Below are 26,132 nucleotides of genomic sequence, written 5' to 3' on the forward strand. Positions count from 1 at the left end.
TTCTCCCTCTCTTTGTCTGTCTGAACAGAAACAGACTTACGTTTATTATGCACTCTATCGATTTACATGATTTATGAATCTGTGTGATGGGAGCATCAAAATGGCCGACTTGATGTGTATTGTAGGTGATCAGATAGGCTTGCAGTTCTGCAAGAGGAAGGGGTTAATGAGGTGATTGACCCTTCATTAGCCCTGTTAATAAAGTCTGTCATTAGGAAAGTTCTAAGATGAATGTGGGTGGTATGAGTTTTATGGTTTCATGGGGGATCCCTTACTACAGCTGGTTAATGGGGGTAGGTAGCGTAGCGAGGGGTGCCTTTGTGTATCTATACTGAACAAAAATATAAGCACAACATGTAAGATGTTGGTTTCATGAGCTGAAATAAAAAATCCCAGAAATGTTCCATACAAACAAAAATCTTATTTCTCTCAAATGTTATGCACAAATTTGTTTACATGCTGGTCAGTTCGTTTCTCCGTTTCCAAGGTAATCTATCCACCTGACAGGTGTGGCATATCGAGAAGCTGATTAAACAGCATTATCATTAAACAGGTGGACCTTTTGCTGAGGACAATAAAAGGCCACTCTAAAATGTGCAGTTTTGTCACACAACACAATGCTACAGATGTTTTGAGGGAGCGTGCAATTGGCATGCTGACTGCTAGAATGTCCACCAGAGCTGATGCAAGATAATTGAATGTTAATATCTCTACCATAAGCCGCCTCCAACGTCATTTTAGAGAATTTGTCAGTAGGTCCAACCGGCCTCACAACTGCAGACCATGTGTAACCACGCCAGCCTGGACCTCCACATCTGGCTTCTTCACCTGCGGGATCGTCTGAGACCAGCCACCCGGACAACTGATGAAACTGAAAAGTATTTATGTCTGTAATAAGGCCTTTTTGTGGGGGGAAAACTTATTCTGATTGGCTGAGCCTGGCTCCCCAGTGAGTGGGACTATGCCCTCGCAGGCCCACCCATGTGAAATCCAAGGATTAGGGCCCGAGGAATGAATTTGAATTGTCTGATTTCCTTATGATCTGTAACTCAGTAAAATCTTTGAAATTGTTGCATTTATATTTTTGTTCAGTATGTGTTCCTCGACCACTGACCCTTTGGTTTACCTGTGTTTCAATTCAGTACAGTTCAGTAAATCTGATGTGCATGATACGTTTTACGCTTGGTACTACTTTTTACCCATTTTTCTACACCTTTTAAACTCTTGTTATCCTAAAGCCTCAAACACACAACTTAGGCCAGACATTTTGGGTTTCAGTTAAACACGGAGATATTTGTCAAGGTGAATGAGATTTCATAAAAGTCAACTTAAACTCCCATGTGTGAAGCAGGCCATAGTTTCCAGGGTTTGTTTAATACTAGTCTTCCATTGTTGATCTTTTAACCTTTTTTGAATGACACATCCTCACGCCTCACCCCTCCACCTCCCAGGTTTGTGACGCGCTTCATTGAGCTCGAGGGCCTCACCTGCCTGCTCAATTTCCTGCGGAGCATGGACTACGAGACGTCGGAGAGCCGCGTGCACACCTCGGTCATCGGCTGCATCAAGGCCCTGATGAACAACTCGCAGGGTCGAGCTCACGTGCTGGCCCACCCGCAGAGCATCAATACCATCTCCCAGAGCTTGCGGCAGGACAACGTCAAGACCAAAGTGGCCGTGCTGGAGATCCTGGGCGCAGTGTGCCTAGTGCCCGATGGCCACAAGAAGGTGCTGCAGGCGATGGCCCACTACCAGAAGTATGCCGCCGAGAGGACCCGCTTCCAGGTATAGTCCACCAAGTGCTAGGGTACTCCTAAAGCTTATCAGAAGTAAATGACACACACTTTTTAGGTCATCCCCAAGAGTTAATATGTATTTTTAACCATGTTTAGAAGAGTTGCAAGGAAATTGTCCCTGTAATCCAGGGGTGGGCAAACTTCTTGGCCCAAGGGCCACATCAGGACAGATAGTGTACATTGTTTAAGTGCTGATTTGGTCATAAAAAGGGCAGTTATTTTATTTCAATTGGACCTCAAAACCATTTAATTTAACATTTAACATTTAATTGACCGGTGGGACGGATTGGCTGTAGTTTACCCACCACTGCAATTCTTGCAGATCAATTTAGTTGTTTTTCTATTAAATGACTTAAATGTAAATGTATTTATTTTATTTAACCTTTATTTAACTAGTCTAGTTAGTTAAGAACAAATTCTTATTTACAATGAAGGCCTACTCTGGCAAACCCGGACGACGCTGAGCCAATTGTGCGCCAATTGTGCGACTCCCAATCACGGCCGGTTGTTATACAGCCGGGAATTGAACCCGGGTCTGTAGTGACTGTAGAAGCTGTGCCTTAGACCGCTGCACCACTCGGGAGCCCTGAGTTGTGTATGTATTGTAATGAATATAACTGAATAATTGTCCATTCAACCCATGCACCTAACTGAGAACTGTCCCTGTAACCCATGCAGACGTTACTGAATGAGCTAGACAGAAGTACGGGGCGCTACAGAGACGAGGTCAACCTGAAGACAGCCATCATGTCCTTTATCAACGCTGTGCTCAATGCCGGGGCTGGGGAGGTCAGTCATGATTGCCATGTTACTCTTTAACCCCCCTGTCACACCCACAGCTAGGTCTGCTTTCTATTGGATGATTCATGGCAGAAAGAGTCACATTTAAACAGTGCTACCAAGATATCATCCAATAATTTGACTGCATACACCCTTAGAAATACATTAGATTTGAGTGATAGAGGCTACGTCATTGTTCATGATTGAATTTGGGATGACCTTGGTCCCTTGTCAAACAGTCAGAATATGTCAAGAATACATCTTAAAGATGGAGTCTGGAGTAGGGGAAACGTCGTCACTGGCTGCCCCACTGTTTTTATTTTTTGGTTGGCAGGTTGAGGAGTGTAATTTAGTTAAAAAAATATTATTAACATGATAAATTAAATTGCAGTACATATTGTGCTCTTCTATCGTGTGTGCAATGATGTCCAAGCGGGGAAAAAACAGTGTTTGCAGTAACTTCTTGTTGTTGAAATATTGCAAATGGACATGACTGTTTCATCATTAAGGATTCCAGCTGTACAGTGCCTTCGGAATGTATTCAGGCCCCTTGGCGTTTTCCACATTTTGCTACGTTACATCGTTATTCTAAAATGGATTAAATAAAAACAAAATGCTCAGCAATCTACACACAATAACCCATAATGACTAAGCGAAAACAGGCTTTTTGACATTTTTGCAAATGTATAAAAACGTTATGTACAGAAATACCTTATATACTTAAGTATTCAGAACCTTTGCTATGAGACTCGAAATTGAGCCCAGCTGCATCCATTAATCATCCTTGAGATGTTTCTGCAACTTCATTGGAGTTCACCTGTGGTAAATTCAATTGATTGGACATGATTTGGAAATGCACAAACAAACCTGTCTATTTAAGGTCCCACAGTTGACAGTGCATGTCAGAGCAAAAACTAAGCCATGAGAGCGAAGGAATTGTCTGTAGAGCTCCGAGACAGGATTCTGTCGAGGCACAGATCTGGGGAAGTGTACCAAAACATTTCTGCAGCATTGAAGGTGCCCAAGGATACAGTGGCCTCCATCATTCTTAAATAGAAGAAGTTTGGACCCACCAACTCTTCCTAAAGCTGGCTGCCCGGCCAAACTGAGCAAGAAGGGTCTTGGTCAGGGAGGTGACCAAGAACCCAATGGTCACTCTGACAGAGCTCTATAATTACTCTGTGGAGATGGGATAACCTTCCAGAAGGACAACCAGCTCTGCAGCACTCCACCAATCAGCCCTTTATGGTAGAGTGTGGTAGAAGCCACTCCTCAGTAAAAGGATTTAAGAATATATATTTTACCTTTATTTAACTAGGCAAGTCAGTTAAAAACAAATTCTTATTTTCAATGACGGCCCAGGAACAGTGGGTTAACTGCCTTGTTCAGGGGCAGAACGACAGATTTGGTTACTAGTCCAATGCTCTAACCACTAGGCTACCTGCTGCCCACGGCCAAAAGGCCCTTAAAGACTCTCTGTCCATGTGAAACAAGATGAAACCAAGATGGAACTATTTTGCCTGAATGCCAAGTGTCACATCTGGAGGAAACCTGGCACCATCCCTACGGTGATGCATGGTGGTGGCAGCATCATGCTGTGGGGAGGTTTTTCAGCAGCATGGACTGAGACACTAGTCAGTATTGAGGCAAAGATGAACAGAGCAAAGTACAGAGAGATCCTTGATGAAAACCCGCTCTAGAGTGCTCAGGCCCACAGACTGGAGCGAAGGTTCACCTTGCAATAGGACAACAACCCTACGCACACATCCAAGACAACACAGAATTGGCTTCGGGACAGTTCTCTTAATGTCCTTGAGTGGCCCAGCCAGAGCCCGGACTTGAACCCGATCGAACATCTCTTGAGAGTCCTGAAATTGTTGTGTCGCAACGCTCCCCATCCAACCTGACCTTGCGAGGATCTGCAGAGAAGAATGAGAGAAACTCCCCAAATACAGGTATGCCAAGATTGTAGCATCATACCCAAGAAGACTTGAGGCTGTAATCACTGCCAAAGGTGCTTCTACAAAGTATTGAGTAAAGGGTCTGAATACTTTTGTAAATGTGATATTTCCGTTTTTATTTTTAACCTGTTTTTGCTTTGTCATTATGGGGTATTGTGTGTAGATTGACATTATGGGGTATTGTGTGTAGATTGAAGAAGGACAAAAAAAATGTTAGCGATTTTAGAATAAGGCTGTAAAGAAAAAAAATGTGGAAAAAGTCAAGGGGTCTAAATACTTTCCGAATGCACTGTAAGTCAAGTTTATTATTGTATTACAATAGTGCACAGACACAGTAGCCTACATACAAAAACAACTGATTTAAAAGTCCAAGATCAAGCTACTGTATGCCTGAATGATTCAGTGTTGCTTCTGTTGTCATCAGCTGTGTTTGATACCCTGTACTTCAATCTTCAGGACAACCTGGAGTTCCGCCTCCACCTTAGGTACGAGTTCCTGATGTTGGGGATCCAGCCCGTGATTGACAAGCTCAGAGGGCACGATAATGCCATTCTGGACAGGTGAGGCAGGGGACAAGATGACCACCAAGCATCTTAGAAAGCTTCTTAGTCCCTACAGTAAGGTTGTTAGATTCAAAGCTGACATGCAGCTGGTAAGATTTACAGACAGAGATGGAATGACTCACTCAAGCTTATTGTCCCTTTCATGCCTGTGTCATATTTCCAGGCATTTGGACTTCTTTGAGATGGTGAGGAATGAGGATGACTTGGAACTTGCCAAGCGTTTTGACCTGGTGAGTGGCTGTTTTACCATCCACCATTGACATCAATACATTGTATAATTAAGCCCACAGTGTTTTATTGAACTGAAATCAAAAGTATTGTCAAACCGAGCACTGGTATTAATGTACAACCTAGAACAGGTTCTCCTCTACGTTAGGCCCATGTAAAGTTCAAGTGTCTTTATTGTAATGTTCTCAATCTATGAATGTCGAACTTGGGTCATCCAGTGCTTGTATTGAAGATTGCTAATTGCATCCATGCCTTATTTCAGGCTTATTATTATGGATTGACTTGGTATTTTGATGATTGTAGGTTTTCCTTTCATTCAACAGACCCATGTGGACACTAAGAGTGCTGGCCAGATGTTTGAGTTGATCAAGAAGAAGCTGAACCACACAGATGCCTATCCTTACCTGCTCTCTATCCTCCAGCACTGCCTCCAGATGCCCTGTGAGTACATCCATCACTATTAAATCTGCCTTACGGGCTGGTGAGGTATATTTATTCACGATATCCATTTCACAAATACACTATGGCAGTTTACATGACATGTCAAACTGAATATTTGTATTTATTATGGATTCCCAGGCAGCAACTGCTCTTCCTGGGGTCCAGCAAAATTAAGGCAATTTATACAATCTTAAAACATTACAATACATTCACAGATTTCACAACACACCGTGTGCCCTCAGGCCCCTACTCCACCACTACCACATACATTGGGGCAAAAAAGTATTTAGTCAGCCACCAAATGTGCAAGTTCTCCCACTTAAAAAGATGAGAGGCCTGTAATTTTCATCATCGGTACACTTCAACTATGACAGACAAAATGAAAAAAAAAATCCAGAAAATCACATTGTAGGATTTTTAATGAATTTATTTGCAAATTATGGTGGAAAATAAGTATTTGGTCACCCACTCTGAATCTAACTGCAGCTCTTTGTTGAGTGTTGCAGTCATTTCAGGCACTGTAGTAGCTGACGTGTGTAGTGTTGAGTCATCTGCATACATAGAAACTTTACTCAGTCAGTGGCATGTTGTTAGTAAAAATTGAAAAAAAGCAAGGGGCCTAAACAGCTACTCTGGGGAATTCCTGATTCTAACTGGATTATATTTCATAGGTTTCCAGTAAAGAACACCCTCTATTAGACAAGTAATTCTTTATCCACATTATAGCAGGGGGTGTAAAGCCATAACACATACATTTTTCCAGCAGTAGACTATGATCAATAATTTCAAAAGTTGCACTGAAGTCTAACAAGACAGCCCCCACAATAATTGTATTATCGATTTATCTTGCAGTGCACATACACACAATGACTATATCTGTCTCCTAGGCTGGTCCATCACTATAACATCTGCCTCACAGGCTGTTTTTTCAATGCCTCGCAAAGATGGGCACTGATTGGTAGTTGTGGGGGGAAAAAAAGCAGATGCTGACTATATCCCTTTGAGGATGGTGAAGTTATTATTGAGGCTGTGGGTGGTGTATCAATACACCCAGTAATCACAAAGATACAGGCATCCTACCTAACTCATTTGCTGGTGAAGAAGGTGAAATCTCTGAGCAGTGTCCACTGAGTTTAATGGTTGTAATATGAGAAAACTGAGGATGGACCAACAATATTATAGATTCTTCACAATACTAACCTAATTGACAGAGTAAAAAGAAGGAAGCTTGTGCAGAATAAAAATATTCCAAAAACATGCATCCTGTTTGCAACAAGGTACTTAAAACCTCTCTGGGATAGGCTGGACGTAAATGTCCCACTTGGCCAATTGCCAGAGATATAAAAAAAATACTATAAAATTCTAACTTTCATTAAATCACACATGTAAGATAACAAATTAAAGCTACACTCGTTGTGAATCCAGCCAACATGTCAGATTTCCAAAAGGCTTTTCCGCGAAAGCATAAGACGCTATTATTTGATGATAGCACAACAGTAAACAAAGAGAGAGTAGCATATTTCAACCCTGCAGGCACCACACAAAATGCATAAATAAAATATAAATGCCTTACCTTTGACAAGCTTCTTTTGTTGGCACTCCAATATGTCCCATAAACATCACACATGGTCCTTTTGTTCGATTAATTCTGTCGACATATATCCAAAATGTCCATTTATTTGGCGCGTTTGATCCAGAAAAAAACAGCTTCCAATTTGCGCAACGTCACTACAGAATATCTCAAAAGTTACCTGTAAACTTTGCCAAAACATTTCAAACTACTTTTGTAATACAACTTTATGTATCTTTAACCCTCTAGCGACGAGCAATCCCGTATCTGGGAGCGTAATCGTAGCCTCAAGCACATTACCATAACGCAACATTTCCTATTCATGAAAATCGCAAATGAAATTAAATAAATATATTAAAACACAAGCTTAGCCTTTTGTTAACAACACTGTCATCTCAGATTTTCAAAATATGCGTTACAGCCAACGCTAGACAAGCATTTGTGTAAGTTTATCATGGTATAATGCTATGCTTGCCTGTGCTGGCAGCAGGCAACATTTTCACAAAAATAAGAAAAGCAACCACATTAAGTAATTTACCTTTGAAGAACTTCAGATGCTTTCAGTCAGTACTTTTTTATGATCAAACTAATCGTAATACAGCTATAAGCACAGGCAAAATTCTAGAGGAAAACCTGGTTCAGTCTGTTTTCTACCAGTAATTGGGAGACAAATTCACCTTTCAGCAGGACAATAACATAAAACTACAGGCCAAATCTACACTGGACTTGCTTACCAAGATGACATTGAATGTTCCTCAGTGGCCTAGTTACTTTTTTAACTTAAATCAGTTTGAAAATCTATGGCAATACTTGAAAATGTCTGTATGGCAATGATCAACAATCAACTAGACAGCTTGAAGAAATGTTTTAAGATTATTGGGCAAATAATGTACAATCCAGATGTGGAAAGCTCTTAGAGACCCCAAAGGACACAGCTGTAAAAAAAAAAAGAACATGTTTTTACTTATTATGCAGTATTGTGTGTAGATAGGTGAGGACAAAAATCTATTTAATCCATTTTGAGATCTGGTTGTAACACAACAAAATGTCAATTAAGTCAAGGATACTTTTGAAAATGTTCTGAATGCACTGTAAATAGGCCCAGACAGTACACTGTTATTTTTGTATCAAATATGATTTTTCACTTTGGCGCCCGTCTTGTGTTAGCACGTAAGTTGCACAGATCGCTAGCTAAGCTAACTACCTTGCTGGATAGCTAGCCAGCTAACATTCAGTCAGAATACGATGAGGGGTATATCCTACGAAGCAAGTTTTAGGAGTTAGCGAGGTAACTTTGGTCATTCAAAAATGGTTCACCTTTTAGCAAGGTACATTTCTATGGCAAAGAATCCTTCAGAACTAACCTTCTCCTTGGCAGGTTAGCTCATGGCTGACTCCACTTACCCGAATGAAATTATAGCGTTGAAGATCAATGAAATCAGATTCCATCCCACTCGCAAAGATTGTCATCAGCCCCTTCATTTGAGGGAGATGACTGATTTGTTTGACACATTTAGCAATGGTTTAATTAAATTACATTTAAGTTAGCAATTAGCATTTTAAACTTCACGCAATGTAACACTTTTGTATGACTTAATACTAATTATAATATTGATAAAATTTAAACATAAATAAGCACACCAAAGGCACCATTAACGATAAGTAATAAAATAAAGACTGCAGTTCTAAAAGCCTATTTCACATAGCCTGCTGATTTTGCAAGATGACTTTTATTTCATTTTGAAAATGTGGCACTGACTCGCCCATGGATTGATATTTCAGCATTTTCTCAATTAAGAGTTAGGCATTTGACTAGTCATGTGCGACAAGCCTGCTAGATTTAGCGGCAGGCGGAAGAACAATGTCCGCTGCCATAGTATGGATGAAGCCTTAGCTGGAATGTGAAGCTAACTGAAGCTGGTTCATTTTTAGAAAACCCTTAGTAGATCTAGCTTGCTTCATAGGATATCCCTCAGGGCTGCTTGTTTGGTGAAGTGTACTTTTGATTGTTTACTTATTCAAATACGCTGCCTCTGTGGCAAGCTACTCACAGTCACCGTCATGCCTTCTTTCTCTAACTTTGTGACCTAGGGCTGAATGATGTTCAATGAGCGACTCATAGAGCGCCTTCTTCAGGCAATCATTGAACATTTTAAAAAATGAGCGCAAATGAGCAGACATATTTGTTTATTCTACAGTGGCTTGCGAAACTATTCACCCCCCTTGGCATTTTTCCTATTTTCTTACCTGGAATTAACCTGGAATGAATATATATATTTTGGGGGGTTTGTATCATTTGATTTACCAAACATGCCTACCACTTTGAAGATGCAAAACTTGAGCTATTAACCTTCCCCAAAGTCAATACTTTGTAGAGCCGCCTTTTGCAGCAATTATAGCTGCAAGTATCTTGGGGTATGTCTCTATAAGCTTGGCACATCTAGCCACTCTGATTTTTGCCCATTCTTCAAGGCAAAACTACTCCAGCTCAAGTTGGATGGGTTCCGCTGGTGTACAGCAATCTTTAAGTCATACAACAAATTCTCAATTGGATTGAGGTCTGGACTTTGTAAGTCGCTCTGGATAAGAGCGTCTGCTAAATGACTTAAATGTAATGTAATGTAAATGACTTTGACTAGGCCATTCCAAGATGTTTAAATGTTTCCCCTTAAACCACTCAAGTGTTGCATTAGCAGTATGCTTAGGGTCATTGTCCTGCTGGAAGGTGAACCTCCATCCCAGTCTCAAATCTCTGGAAGACTGAAACAGGTTTCCTTCAAGAATTGCCCTGTATTTAGTGCCGTCCATCATTCCTTCAATTCTGACCATTTTACCAGTCCCTGCCAATGGAAAAACATCCTCACAGCATGATGCTGCCACCACCATGCTTCACTGTGTGGATGATGTTCTCGGGGTTATGAGAGGTGTTGGGTTTGCGCCAGATATAGTTTTCCTTTATGGCTAAAAAGCTCAATTTTAGTCTCATCTGACCAGAGTACCTTCTTCCATATGTTTGGAGAGTCTCCCATATGCCTTTTGGCGAACACCAAACGTGTTTGTTTATTTTTTTCTTTAAGCAATGGCTTTTTTCTGGACACTCTTCTGTAAAGCCCAGCTCTGTGGATCGTACGGCTTAAAGTGGTCCTATGGACAGATACTCCAATCTCCGCTGTGCAGCTTTGCAGCTCCTTCAGGGTTATCTTTCGTCTCTTTGTTGCCTCTCTAATTAATGCCCTCCATGCCTTGTCCTTGAGTTTTGGTGGGCGGCCCTTTCTTGGCTCAAAGTTTTGGATATTTTTGTATAACCCAACCCTGATCTGTTCTCTCCAGAACTTTGTCCCTGACCTATTTGGAGAGCTCCTTTGTCTTCATGGTGCCACTTGCTTGGTGGTACCCCTTGCTTAGTGGTGTTGCCGACTCTGGGGCCTTTCAGAACAGGTGTATATATACTGAGATCATGTGACAGATCATGTCACACTTAGATTGCACACAGGAGGACTTTATTTAACAGCGAATCGTCACCTCGGATTAGACAAAGATGTTTTTCTTCAACAAGCAAGACGCACAGGACATTCTCCGAACACCCGACACGGCCGCCAACCCAGTTATTTGCAAGAGGATGTGGCGCAGGTACAGAGGACACAGAGCCGGGTGCCTCATAAGGATCCACAGAAGGCGAGTGGGAAAGCTGCCATTACCGCCAATATTACTCACCAACATGCAATCATTGGACAATAAATTAGACAAGGTACGATCACGAATATCCGACCAATGGGACATCAAAAACTGTAATATCTTATGTGTCACGGAATCGTGGCTGAATGAAGACATGCATATTCAGATAGCGGGATATACACTGCAGCGGCAGGATAGAACCGCACACTCCGGGAAGAAGAGGGTGGCCGTCTGTGCATATTTGTAAACATCTCCATACACAACAAGACAGTTGTGAAGAGGGCACGGGTGGCAAACCTGGATGGAATGTCACACACTTCCGGCGCCGACAGAGATGGCCGCCTCGCTTCGCGTTCCTAGGAAACTATGCAGTATTTTGTTTTTTTACGTGTTATTTCTTACATTAGTACCCCAGGTCACCTTAGGTTTCATTACATACAGTCAAGACGAACTACTGAATATAAGATCAGCGTCAACTCACCATCAGTACGACCAAGAATATGTTTTCCGCGACGCGGATCCTGTGTTCTGCCTTACAAACAGGACAACGGAATGGATTGCATGCAGCGACCCAAAAAAACGACTCCGAAAAAGAGGGAAACGTAGCGGTCTTCTGGTCAGACTCCGGACAAGGGCACATCGCGCACCACTCCCCAGCATTCTTCTTGCCAATGTCCAGTCTCTTGACAACAAGGTTGATGAAATCCGAGCAAGGGTAGCATTCCAGAGGGACATCAGAGACTGCAACGTTCTCTGCTTCACGGAAACATTGTTTACTCGGAAGACGCTATCCGATGCGGTGCAGCCAATGGGTTTCTCCACGCATCGCGCCGACAGAAACAAACATCTTTCTGGTAAGAAGAGTGGCGGGGGCGTATGCCTCATGACTAACGAGACATGGTGTGATGAAAGAAACATACAGGAACTCAAATCCTTCTGTTCACCTGATTTAGAATTCCTCACAATCAAATGTAGACCGCATTATCTTCCAAGAGAATTCTCTTCGATTATAATCACAGCCGTATATATCCCCCCCAAGCAGACACATCGATGGCTCTGAACGAACTTTATTTAACTCTTTGCAAACTGGAAACCATTTATCCGGAGGCAGCATTCATTGTAGCTGGGGATTTTAACAAAGCTTATCTGAAAACAAGACTCCCTAAATTTTATCAGAATATCGATTGCGCAACCAGGGGTGGTAAAACCTTGGATCATTGTTACTCTAACTTCCGGAACGCATATAAGGCCCTGCCCCGCCCCCCTTTCGGAAAGGCTGACCACGACTCCATTTTGTTGATCCCTGCCTACAGGCAGAAACTTAAACAAGAGGCTCCCACGCTGAGGTCTGTTCAACGCTGGTCCGACCAAGCGGACTCCACACTCCAATACTGCTTCCATCACGTGGACATGTTTCGTATTGCGTTAGATAAAAATATTGACGAATACGCTGATTCAGTGTGCGAGTTCATTAGAACGTGCGTTGAAGATGTCGTTCCCATAGCAACGATAAAAACATTCCCTAACCAGAAACCGTGGATTGATGGCAGCATTTGCGTGAAACTGAAAGCACGAACCACTGCTTTTAATCAGGGCAAGGTGTCTGGCAACATGACCGAATACAAACAGTGCAGCTATTCCCTCCGTAAGGCTATTAAACAAGCTAAGCGTCAGTACAGACAAAGTAGAATCTCAATTCAACGGCTCAGACACAAGAGGCATGTGCAAGGGTCTACAGTCGATCACAGACTACAAGAAGAAACCCAGCCCAGTCAGGGACCAGGATGCCTTGCTCCCAGGCAGACTAAATAACTTTTTTGCCCGCTTTGAGGACAATACAGTGCCACTGACACGGCCTGCAACGAAAACATGCGGTCTCTCCTTCACTGCAGCCGAGGTGAGTAAGACATTTAAACGTGTTAACCCTCGCAAGGCCCAGACGGCATCCCCAGCCGCGCCCTCAGAGCATGCGCAGACCAGCTGGCCGGTGTGTTTACGGACATATTCAATCAATCCCTATACCAGTCTGCTGTTCCCACATGCTTCAAGAGGGCCACCATTGTTCCTGTTCCCAGGAAAGCTAAGTTAACTGAGCTAAATGACTACCGCCCACGTAGCACTCACTTCCGTCATCATGAAGTGCTTTGAGAGACTAGTCAAGGACCATATCACCTCCACCCTACCTGACACCCTAAACCCACTCCAATTTGCTTACCGCCCAAATAGGTCCACAGACGATGCAATCTCAACCACACTGCACACTACCCTAACCCACCTGGACAAGAGGAATACCTATGTGAGAATGCTGTTCATCGACTACAGCTCGGCATTCAACACCATAGTACCCTCCAAGCTCGTCATCAAGCTCGAGACCCTGGGTCTCGACCCCGCCCTGTGCAACTGGGTACTGGACTTCCTGACGGGCCGCCCCCAGGTGGTGAGGGTAGGCAACAACATCTCCTCCCCGCTGATCCTCAACACGGGGGCCCCACAAGGGTGCGTTCTGAGCCCTCTCCTGTAATCCCTGTTCACCCACGACTGCGTGGCCACGCACGCCTCCAACTCAATCATCAAGTTTGCGGACGACACAACAGTGGTAGGCTTGATTACCAACAACGACGAGACGGCCTACAGGGAGGAGGTGAGGGCCCTCGGAGTGTGGTGTCAGGAAAATAACCTCACACTCAACGTCAACAAAACTAAGGAGATGATTGTGGACTTCAGGAAACAGCAGAGGGAACACCCCCCTATCCATATCGATGGAACAGTAGTGGAGAGGGTAGCAAGTTTTAAGTTCCTCGGCATACACATCACAGACAAACTGAATTGGTCCACTCACACTGACAGCGTCGTGAAGAAGGCGCAGCAGCGCCTCTTCAACCTCAGGAGGCTGAAGAAATTTGGCTTGTCACCAAAAGCACTCACAAACTTCTACAGATGCACAATCGAGAGCATCCTGGCGGGCTGTATCACCGCCTGGTACGGCAACTGCTCCGCCCTCAACCGTAAGGCTCTCCAGAGGGTAGTGAGGTCTGCACAACGCATCACCGGGGGCAAACTACCTGCCCTCCAGGACACCTACACCACCCGATGTTACAGGAAGGCCATAAAGATCATCAAGGACATCAACCACCCGAGCCACTGCCTGTTCACCCTGCTATCATCCAGAAGGCGAGGTCAGTACAGGTGCATCAAAGCTGGGACCGAGAGACTGAAAAACAGCTTCTATCTCAAGGCCATCAGACTGTTAAACATCCACCACTAACATTGAGTGGCTGCTGCCAACACACTGTCATTGACACTGACCCAACTCCAGCCACTCTAATAATGGGAATTGATGGGAAATTATGTAAATATATCACTAGCCACTTTAAACAATGCTACCTTATATAATGTTACTTACCCTACATTATTCATCTCATATGCATACGTATATACTGTACTCTACATCATCGACTGCATCCTTATGTAATACATGTATCACTAGCCACTTTAACTATGCCACTTTGTTTACTTTGTCTACATACTCATCTCATATGTATATACTGTACTCGATACCATCTACTGTATGCTGCTCTGTACCATCACTCATTCATATATCCTTATGTACATATTCTTTATCCCCTTACACTGTGTATAAGACAGTAGTTTTGGAATTGTTAGTTAGATTACTTGTTGGTTATCACTGCATTGTCGGAACTAGAAGCACAAGCATTTTGCTACACTCGCATTAACATCTGCTAACCATGTGTATGTGACAAATACAATTAGATTTGATTTGATTTTGATTTTTGATTTTATTTTATTTGACAAAGCCTATTTCCCATCAGGAAACTAAAAAGATTTGGCATGGGTCCTCAGATCCTCAAAAGGTTCTACAGCTGCAACATTGAGAGCATCCTGACTGGTTGCATCACTGCCTGGTATGGTAATTGCTCGGCCTCCGACCGCAAGGCACTACAGAGGTTAGTGTGTACGGCCCAGTACATCACTGGGGCTTAGCTGCCTGCCATCCAGGACCTCTACACCACGCGGTGTCAGAGGAAGGCCCTAAAAAATGTCAAAGTCCCCAGCCACCCCAGTCATAGACTGTTCTCTCTACTACCGCATGGCAAGTGGTACCGGACTGCTAAGTCTAGGACAAAAAGGCTTCTCAACAGCTTCTACCCCCAAGCCATAACACTCCTGAACAGGTAATCAATTGGCTTTCCGGACTATTTGCATTGTGTGCCCCCACCCAACCCCTCTTTTACTCTGCTGCTTCTCTCTGTTTGTCATATATGCAAAGTCACTTTAACAATACATTCATGTACATACTCCCTCAATTGGCCCGACCAACCAGCACATTGGCTAACCGGGCTATCTCCACTGTGTCCTGCCACCCACCACCCGCCAATCCCTATTTTTCCCACTGCTACGCTCTGTTTATCATATTTGCATAGTCACTTTAACCATATCTACGTGTTCATACTTCCTCAATCAGCCCGACTAACCGGTGCCTGTATGTAGACTCGCTACTGTTATAGCCTCACTACTGTATATAGCCTTGCTACTGTTATTTGTCACTGTCTTTTTACTGTTGTTTTTATTTCTTTACTTACCTATTGTTCACTTAATACCTTTTTTGCACTATTGGTTAGAGCCTGTAAGTAAGCATTTTTTCTGTAAGGTCTGTTAAATTTGGCACACTTGACAAATAAACTTTGATTTGATTGATTCATAGCAAAGGGGGTGAATACATATATACACAGCACTTTCCCGTTTTATTTTGTTTTGAAACAAGTAATTTTTTTCATTTCACTTCACTAATTTGGACTATTTTGTTTTTGTCCATTACATGAAATCCAAATAAAATCCTTTTAAATTATAGGTTGTAATGCAACGAAATAGGAAAAACGCCAAGGGGATGAATACTTTATACTGTATGTATATAATATCTGAACTTTATCTTTGGAATGAAGTCCAATACAAATTTTTCTGTGAAAGGGTAATGTCGGACAATAATATCGGTCAACCGATTTATCGGTCGGCCTCTGTTACATCGGCTTCCCAGGTTGGTCACTATTACATCTGCCTCCCAGGTTGGTCACTATTAAATCTGCCTCAAAGCCTGGTTCATCACTATTACATCTGCCTCACAGTGGTCAAGAATAAGTCTCCAGACGTGTGAAGACTGTGTACCTTAACTGATAAAAAGGATTGACTCTAGTCAACACTGCAAAGGCTGGTTGATAATGACAGCTGCCTCAAAAGTTGGTCAATGTTTCTGCCACTATTCAAAACCATGAATCCATGGAGCCATTTATACCCCCTCTTACAAAACACACCAGTTGTTCTTGGAGAAAATCTTCATTTCTGAATTGATGAGAGTGGTGAGGCTAACATCTTAACATTGATCATTGTCATTGAAGTACTTCTGCTTGTCCTCCAAGGAGCTAACCTTTCTTCATCGGTGTGTGTGACCTTAGAAGTTTATTACCTCTGTTTGGTGTTTTCCAGACAAACGCGGAGGGGGCAGTCTGCAGCATTGGCAGCTCCTAGACCGGATCCTGCAGCAGATAGTCCTACAAGATGAGAAGGGAGAGGACCCGGACATAGCGCCCCTAGACAACTTCAGTGTCAAAAATATAATTCGCATGTGAGTAACCTGGCCTCACACGATTTGTGACACACCAACATAGATACACACTCTCACTCATACTCACGGACACAACTAAAAACACGCCCGGATGTTTGCACACACAATGTTGCTTATGATCTTGTGTCTTCATGTTGTCAAGCAACTCTGTTGATAAAATGTTGATAAATAGAGCTATTATGAGAGATTTTCTTTGTTGCTAGAGCTGTATATAGAACCTGACTGAACCAAGAAGGAAATTCAAGAGACACATGGAAGCATCCTTTTGGCATAACATCTTGTGCTGATCAAAGACTTCCTTGACATCGACAGCTGCTGTTATGACACAATGTTTCAATCTCGGTGGGAACACACAAAAATACTGAAATAGCCCACTGTTTGCTTACCAGAGTTCAAAGAGAGTGAAGAGAATGGGGTGGGGCATCTTTTGTTCACAAAACTAGACAGGATTTTAACTGGAAATTCAACATGGGCTGCGGAACAATTCCCTACCTTTATTCTCGGTCTGCAGCCCTTCACTCCCCCTTATGGATTTAAACAGAATGGACTGATATAGGAAATATGGTGAAGACACCCTCTAGCCTTAACATACACCAATCTAATGCTATCATATCCACAAGGGGGAGTGAGCAAGTGGACCCTTCATGGACAATGTATAGAAAATTGGACTGCAGCCATAAGCTGGGCCTGAGCGAGGATTCGGGGAAAGTGATTGGTCAGAATGGGGAGGTGGGGTGGCAGCAGGGGGTTGTGGGATTGCACGGTACCTGCCTCACTCAGTGAGGTGAATTGTCATGAAAGCAGAAGCGAGATCAAAAGGAATTGCTGTAATCGTGTTCGGCGAACGACTCCACGATTCCCAGCCCAGTCGACCATGTTACATTGAAGCAGTTGTTTGGTCAGATAAAGAAGGGGAGAAAAGAGGATTTGTAACACTTTACTTAAAGCATCTTGGAATAACTTGTTATGAGCATGTACAGTATGAGCCTTTATAATGTCTTATAACTAAAGCCCTGTGTTTTGGTTAATCATGCCACATGACCTGGAGTTGAACTTTTATATAAAGCTTTTTCATCAAACTCTCCCCTTTTCTTTTTGTCAGATGTTCCAGTACCATCCTCCGATAATTGCTATAACTTTTGTTACACGCACCAGCCCTTCATTGGACTCACCTGGACTCCATCACGTCATTGATTGCCTCCCCTATATTTGTCACTTCCTCAGTTTCATTCTTGGGTCTGCATTGATGTTGTTTTGTTTCTCTTGTTCAGACACTGTTCTTGTTCATTTAATGTCTATTTATTATTAATTCCTCACCCTGTCCTTGCTTCCCGTCTCCCAGCGTCTGTAGTTACCGTTACACTCTCCCTGTATACAATTCTCAACTGTTTCAAACTGGCTGTCTGGATCAATATGAGACGATTTGTAAAACATTGTAAAGGCATCATCCTCATAAAAAGTATTACTATACATTATAATTGCATTGTAAGGCTTTATACCTGGATGCTTTAAAAGACAGAATTCAGGACTCCTTCCTCGTGTATCAAATCAAACTTTATTTGTCACATGTGCCGATTACAAGTGTAGACCTTACCGTGAAATGCTTACTTAACCAACAGTGCAGTTCAAGCAGGGTTAAGAAAATATTTACCAAATTAAATAAAGTAAAAAATGTATATAAAATAACGAGGCTATATACAGGGGGTACCGGTACCGAGTCGGTGTGCGGGGGTACAGGTTAGTTGAGGTAATTTGTACAGTGAGGGAAAAAAGTATTTGATCCTCTGCTGATTTTGTACGTTTGCCCACTGACAAAGAAATGATCAGTCTATAATTTTAATGGTGGGTCTATTTGAACAGTTAGTGACAGAATAACAACAACAAAAATCCAGAAAAACGTATGTCAAAAATGTTATTAATAGATTTGCATTTTAATGAGGGAAATAAGTATTTGACCCCTCTGCAAAACATGACTTAGTACTTGGTGGCAAAGCCTTTGTTGGCAATCCCAGAGGTCAGACGTTTCTTGTAGTTGGCCACCAGGTTTGCACACATCTCAGGAGGAATTTTGTCCCACTCCTCTTTGCAGATCTTCTCCAAGTCATTAAGGTTTTGAGGCTGACGTTTGGCAACTCGAACCTCCAGCTCCTTCCACAAATTTTCTATGGGATTCAAGTCTGGAGACTGGTTAGGCCACTCCAGGACCTTCTTGAGCCACTCCTTTGTTGCCTTGGCCATGTGTTTTGGGTCATTGTCATGCTGTAATACCCATCCACGACCCATTTTCAAATTGAAATTGCACTCATTACCAATTGTTCGCAAGACTGTGCCAACAGAGCTGGTCACCTCGCTTCAAGTCCTTAGGAAACTATGCAGTCATTTGTTTTTATGTATTATTTCTTACATTGTTAGCTCAGAAAATCTTAAGTGTAATTACATATAGCTGGGAAGAACTATTGGATATAAGAGTGACATCAACTTACCAACATTACGACCAGGAATACGACTTTCCCGAAGCGGATCCTTTGTTCGGACCACCACCCAGGGCATTGTATCTAATGCCAGAGACCGAACCAAAACAATGTTGTCGCCGCAGGAGAGGCAGAAGGAGCGGCCTACTGGTCAGACTTAGAATGCGAGCACACCACCCACCGCCTCCGAGCATATTAGTCGCCAATGTCCAGTCTCTAGACAACTTGGTGGAGTCAGAGTTTGTAACAGTCTCTGTTTCACAGAAACATGGCTCACTTGGGATATGTTGTCAGACTTGGTACAGCCACCGGGTTTCTTCATGCGTCGCACCGAAAGAAACAAACATCTCTCTGGTAAGAAGAAGGACGGGGGTGTATGATTAACGACTCATGGTGTAGCAATAACATACATGAACTCAAGTCATTTAGTTCACCTGACCTAGAATTCCTTACAATCAAATGCTGACCGCATCATCTACCAAGAGAATTATCTTTGATTATAGTCACAGCCATATATATTCCCCCCTTCCCCTCTTCCCAAGCATGGCCCTGAAAGAATCTATGTAACCTGGAAAACATATATCCTGAGGCTGCATTTATTGTAGCTGAATATTTTAACAAAGCTAATTTGAGAACAAGGCTACCTTGTACATTGACTGTAGTACCCGCTCAAGCAGAACACTGGACCACTGCTACTCAACCCCGCCCTGTGCAATTGGGTCCTGGACTTTCTGACGGGCCACCCAAGGTGGTGAAGGTAAGAAACAACATCTCCACTTCGCTGATCCTCAACACCGGGTCCCCACCAGGGTGTTTGCTTAGCCCCCTCTTGTACTCCCTGTTCACCCACGACTGCGTGGCCATGCACACCTCCAACTCAATCATCAAGTTTGCAGGCGACACAACAGTGGTGGGCTTGATACCAACAATGACAAGACAACCTACAGGGAGAAGGTGAGGCACTTGGAGTGTGGTGTCAGGAAAACAACCTTTCACTCAACATCAACAAAACAAAAGAGATGATTGTGGACCACGGGAAACAGCAGAGGGAGCACCCCCCTATCCACATCGACAGGACAGTAGTGGAGAAGGTGGAAAGTTAAGTTCCTCGGTGGACACATCACGGATAAACTGAAATGGTCCACCCACACAGACAGCGTGGTGAAGAAGGTGCAACAATGCCTCTTCAATTTCAGGAGGCTGAAGAAATGTGGCTAACAAACTTTTACGGGTGCACAATCAAGAGCATCCCGTCAGGCTGTATCACCGCCTGGTATGGCAACTGCCCTCAAACGCAAGGCTCTCCAGAGGGTATTGCGGTCTGCACAATGCTTCACCGGGGGCAAACTACCTGCCCTCCAGGACACATGCAGCATTCGATGTCACAGGAATGCCAAAAAGATCATCAAGGACAACAAGCACCCGAGCCACTGCCTGTTCACCCTGCTATCATCCAGAAGGCGAGGTCAGTACAGGTGCATCAAAGCTGGGACAGAAGCTGTTTTTCAGTCTTTCGATCTCAAGGCCATCAGACTGTTAAACAGCCATCAATAACATTGAGAGGCTGCTGCTGACCCAAATCACTGTCCACTTTAATAACTGGATTTAATAAAGGTATCACTAGTGAAATTAAATTATGCCAGTTCAATAATGTTTGCATACCCTACATTCCTCATCTCATATGTATATACTGTACTCTACACCACCTACTGCATCTTGCCTATTCTGTTCGGCCATCGCTCATCCATATATGTATATGTACATATTCATATATATGTACATTCATTACTTTACACTTGTGTGTATAAGGTAGTTGTTGTGAATTTGTTAGATTACTTGTTAGATATTACTGCACTGTCGGAACTAGAAGCACAAGCATATCGCTACACTCGCATTAACCTCTAGCGACGAGCAATCCCATATCCGGGAGCGTAATCATAGTCTCAAGCACATTACCATAACGCAACGTTTCATATTCATGAAAATCGAAAATTAAATGAAATAAATATATTCAAACACAAGCTTAGCCTTTTGTTAACAACACTGTCATCTCGGATTTTCAAAATATGCGTTACAGCCAACGCTAGACAACCATTTGTGTAAGTTTAGCATAGCATAATGCTATGAAGAACTTCAGATGCTTTCACTCAGGAGACTCCCAGTTAGATAGCAAATGTTCCTTTTTTCCAAAAATTATATTTTTGTAGGCGAAAAACGTCATGTTTGTTCATCCTGCTTGGCTGAGAAATCGACAGAAAAATACTTAAACTATAATGCATTAGCATAACGCAACTTTTTCTATTCATGAAAATAGGCAAATGAAATGAAATAAATATATTGGCTCACAAGCTTAGCCTTTTGTTAACAACACTGTCATCTCAGATTGTCAAAATAAGCTTTTCAACCATAGCTACACAAGCATTTGTGTAAGAGTATTGATAGCTAGCCTTGCATTAAGCCTAGCATTCAGCAGGCAACATTTTCACAAAAACAAGAAAAGCATTCAAATAAAATAATTTACCTTTGAAGAACTTCGGATGTTTTCAATGAGGAGACTCAGTTAGATAGCAAATGTTCAGTTTTTCCAAAAAGATTACTTGTGTAGGAGAAATCGCTCCGTTTTGTTCATCACGTTTGGCTAAGAAAAAAATCTGAAAATGCAGTCTCTACAACGCCAAACTTTTTACCAAATTAACTCCATAATATTGACAGAAACATGGCAAACGTTGTTTAGAATCAATCCTCAAGGTGTTTTTCACATATCTATTTGATGATAAATCATTCCTGGCAGCTGTGTTTCTCCTCGAAGCAAACGAAAAACACACGCAGCTGGAGATTACGCAATAATTGCAACTGAGGACCCCAAGCGGCCACCTGGTAGATGTAGTCTCTTAAGGTCAATCTTCCAATGATTTGCCTACAAATACGTCACAATGCTGCAGACACCTTGGGGAAACGAAAGAAAGTGTAGGCTCATTCCTGGCGCATTCACAGCCATATAAGGAGACATTGGAACACAGCGCATTCAAAATCTGGCACACTTCCTGTATGAAATTTCATCTTGGTTTCACCTGTAGCATTAGTTCTGTGGCACTCACAGACAATATCTTTGCAGTTTTGGAAACGTCAGAGTGTTTTCTTTCCAAAGCTGTCAATTATATGCATAGTCGAGCATCTTTTCGTGACAAAATATCTTGTTTAAAACGGGAACGTTTTTCATCCCCAAAATTTTAATTAGCGCCCCCTAATGCATAACTGGTTAACATCTGCTAACCATGTGTATGTGACAAATACAATTTGATTTGATTTGAAATGGCCCATTTTCCTCCAATACGTGTATTGAACTGACCGTTTGGCACAATTTAGTGTGGACCGTGGAGCCCTGTTACCAAATAGACTTTGATCAGGTTAAGAGCCATGTTGTTTGTCTTCCCTCACAGGTTGTTCAATGAAAATGAGGTTAAGCAATGGAGAGACCAAGCAGAGAAGTTCAGGAAAGGTAAAACGGTATCTTCTACTTGTTTGAAACATCGCCATATGCTGGCCATAGTGCAGAAGTGCATCTATGGGATTGTGTTATGCCTTTGGCCAGAGATGCAGAGAGCCATGTGTGTGTATTTGTGTCTGCATGTGTCCTTCTGTTTGCTTGTGAATGTCTACCGTGTGTGGGTGTAGTGTGTGCGTTTCTGTTTGTGTGTGTGTGCAAGTCCGGGTGCTTGTGTGTGCGAACTTGAGAATATACAACAATTTGAACAGCAATGATATCTTCTACAACATGTGCTCTTTTAGACCACTCAGAGCTAATGGCCAAGCTGGAGCGGAAAGAGAGGGAATGTGATACCAAGACGCAGGAGAAGGAGGACATGATGAAGACCCTCAATAAGATGAAGGACAAACTACAGAGAGAGGGAGTGGAGTTGCGGTCAGCGCGGGACCAAGTGCTCGACCTGCACTCGCGCATCAGTGACATAGCAGTAAGCATGCTGTCACAATGTCTCTTCTTGTCCCACTGTTTTAGGCGGTGTCCACACAGAGACGGATGAAATCGTATATGCAGTCATTATTGTCTGTTTTAGTCCATCAGTCAAGTCTCAAGTCAATTATTTTGGGACAAGATGCAAACTCGAAGAGGCGGACATATTATGTGTATTTTTTTGACGGACATCCAACAAATGACTTCCATTGAAAAGTTTTCATTATTGGGGCGGCAGGGTAGCCTAGTGGTTAGAGCGTTGGACTAGGAACCAGAAGGTTGCAAGTTCAAAACCCCCGAGCTGACAAGGTACAAATCTGTCGTTCTGCCCCCGAACAGGCAGTTAACCCACTGTTCCTAGGCCGTCATTGTAAATAAGAATTTGTTCTTAACTGACTTGCCTAGTTAAATAAAGGTAAAATAAAATGTAAAAAAATAGATGCAAAATCTCTGTCTGTAGACTTAGGGTTGGCAAACTGTAGTTAAAGATTGAAATTCAGAAAATCTTTATAGTCCCGTTACTGGCAATGTAGTTTCAACAGTGTTTACACATATTTCGAAAAGGCAAACACATAGTCATGTTCAATTACATACTGTTCGAAGGTTGGTTTGAAACCACATGTTATATTCTTAATGTGATGCCAAATGCTTCATAGTTTGTTTTAGTTTAATGATGTGCAAATAAAAGTATTTAATAGATTGTTTGATTTTCTTATTTCTAACAAGTAAACATCCTCTCATTTTGTCTTTCTTTCCACCAATAGGGTGACAGCGTACCTTTCCCTCCTCCGCCCCCTGGTGGCCCCGTCCCCCCCTCCCCCCATGACTGGAGGCTTCCCTCCGCCCCCTCCCCCTCTGCCATTCAGCTGCCCTCCTCCTCCCCCTCCTCCACCTGGAGGCCCTCCTCCTCCTCCTGGAGCTCCACCCATCTTCTCTGGAATCCCACCTCCTCTGGGCCCACCTGGATTTGGTACTACTGCTACCATGCGCTCAAAGTCTATCCCGCAGCCCTCGCACCCGCTCAAATCCTTCAACTGGGCCAAGCTGGGCGAGGTAAAGATTAATGGTCTGTTCTAGGTCTGTTCTAGGGCTACATTTAATATAAATATATTTGTGTTAATGTACAGTACCAGTCAAAAGTTTGGAAACGGCTACTCATTCAAGGGTTTTTCTTTCTTTTTACTATTTTCTACATTTTAGTACACTAGTGAAGACATCAAAACTATGAAATAACACAAATGGAATCATGTAGTAACCAAAAAACTGATTTTTTTCCAAAGTAGTCACCCTTTGCCTTGATGACAGCTTTGCAAACTCTTGGTATTCTCTCAACCAGCTTCACCTGGAATGCTTTTCCAACAGTCTTGAAGGAGTTCCCACATATGCTGAGCACTTGTTGGTTGCTTTCCCTTCACTCTGTGGTCCAACCCATCCCAATTGGGTTGAGGTAGGGTGATGGTGGAGGCCAGGTCATCTGATCCAGCACTCCATTACTCTCCTTCTTGGTCAAATAGGCCTTACACATTCTGGAAGTGTTTGGGGTCATTGTCCTGTTGAAAAACAAATGATAGTCCCAATAAGCGCAAAGCTGTCATCAAGGCAAAGGGTGGCTACTTTGAAGAATCTCAAATATAAAATATATTTTGATTTATTTAACACATTTTTCCCCCTATTATTCTACAATGTAAAAAAAATAGTCTAAATAAATAAAAACCCTGGAATGAGTAGGTGTGCAATTTAGACTATGAAGAGGAGGTTATTAGCATTCCAGCTTGGTCCTTATGTTGGGGATTGATGAACGTATATTGCAAGAGAGCACTGTGCTAGCATTTCACTATGCACTGAAGGGAACCCATTTTGTTGAATTGAGTTTCTCAGGACAGAGAATTTGCAGTAGACTATTCTGCCCTGGGTTAACTTTTAGTAAGTACATCATTTGTTACATGGGTCGTTCCACAAAATGAGTGCCTTTTGCATCCCAATATTGAATTTTAAAAGCTTATTATATTAAATGAAGTGCCCTTTTAATATAGACCACATGGATAATTCAATTAATCAGATTTTCTATGTGAGATGAGGCTTGCTAAAGTGCCAAGATTCTGCATTTTGACGTACCCTCAACCCTGTGTCATTTCTCTGAAGATTTTAACCAAGTTTCACTATCATTGTAAAACCCTAGTTATTTTGTTGCTTTGACAAAGTCATTTCTGAAGACTATTATTTATTTAATGTGATTAGTGATGAAGGATTTATTTAGATGTCTCTTATTTTAAGGTCAACCCTGTTACGTGAACTGAACTCTCGTTTTAAATGATGAAACTGTTCCTTTATCAATATTTGTTTCAAAACAAATATTGAACAGCTAACAGTCAAATCAGAGAGTAAAACAGGTAGACTGGTTCTACTCTTTTTGGCCATTTTCTGTTGTTTTGTGGTGGAAAACTGCGAGTCGACCATAACACTTCAACCCTGTTACTCATAAAAAGGCTAAAAATGTTTTAAGTTTCATTTTTTGGGATGAAGCTCGCATTCAATTGCCAATGTTACGGTCAATCCTGTTACTTTTTTTGGCACTAAATTGGTACTTAATATAGTCATTTTTTTATTAAACCTCTAGAGATGGGAAAACTTAAGTTGACAAAATGTTAAAATTAGTTTAAATAAAAAGTTTATTTTGACCTAGTTACACTTCTCAAAAGATGACGTAGGATTTAAATTTGCCTGAAATGACTAACATGCTAGCTAATTAGGAAAAATAGTAGGCCCATGCAGTAGACTGTTCTGGGGCTAACTATTAGATAGAGCATCATTTATTACATCGTATAATTGCTAACATCCTTACACTTACACCTGTCTGCAATCGTCTCTGGCACACAACACCCCACCCCTCCAATCCTCAATTATTACCGTTTATAATCTGGTGTAGGGTGAAGTTGACCCTAGACTGTGATCTTGGGTCAGTTTAACATTTTCCCCACTAATTATTAAATTGAGGATCGGTGGGAGGGGGCGCTGATCCTAGATCTGTAACATCAG

The 26,132-nt window shown here is 42.3% G+C and overlaps 1 protein-coding gene across 1 annotated transcript in view; it reads left to right on the plus strand.

Annotated features, from left to right (window-relative positions):
- The window catches only part of daam2 (dishevelled associated activator of morphogenesis 2), a 225,724-nt gene that overhangs the window by 173,195 nt on the left and 26,397 nt on the right, over positions 1-26,132 (plus strand). Inside the window, 10 exon segments of the mRNA XM_046349916.1 lie at positions 1,452-1,785; positions 2,475-2,585; positions 4,994-5,097; positions 5,264-5,330; positions 5,652-5,769; positions 16,514-16,652; positions 22,564-22,622; positions 22,913-23,097; positions 23,861-23,916; positions 23,918-24,149. Coding sequence (XP_046205872.1) covers positions 1,452-1,785; positions 2,475-2,585; positions 4,994-5,097; positions 5,264-5,330; positions 5,652-5,769; positions 16,514-16,652; positions 22,564-22,622; positions 22,913-23,097; positions 23,861-23,916; positions 23,918-24,149 — 1,405 coding nt within the window.

Source organism: Oncorhynchus gorbuscha, linkage group LG05 (genome assembly GCF_021184085.1).
Source record: "Oncorhynchus gorbuscha isolate QuinsamMale2020 ecotype Even-year linkage group LG05, OgorEven_v1.0, whole genome shotgun sequence".
Classification (NCBI taxonomy): Eukaryota; Metazoa; Chordata; class Actinopteri; order Salmoniformes; family Salmonidae; genus Oncorhynchus; species Oncorhynchus gorbuscha.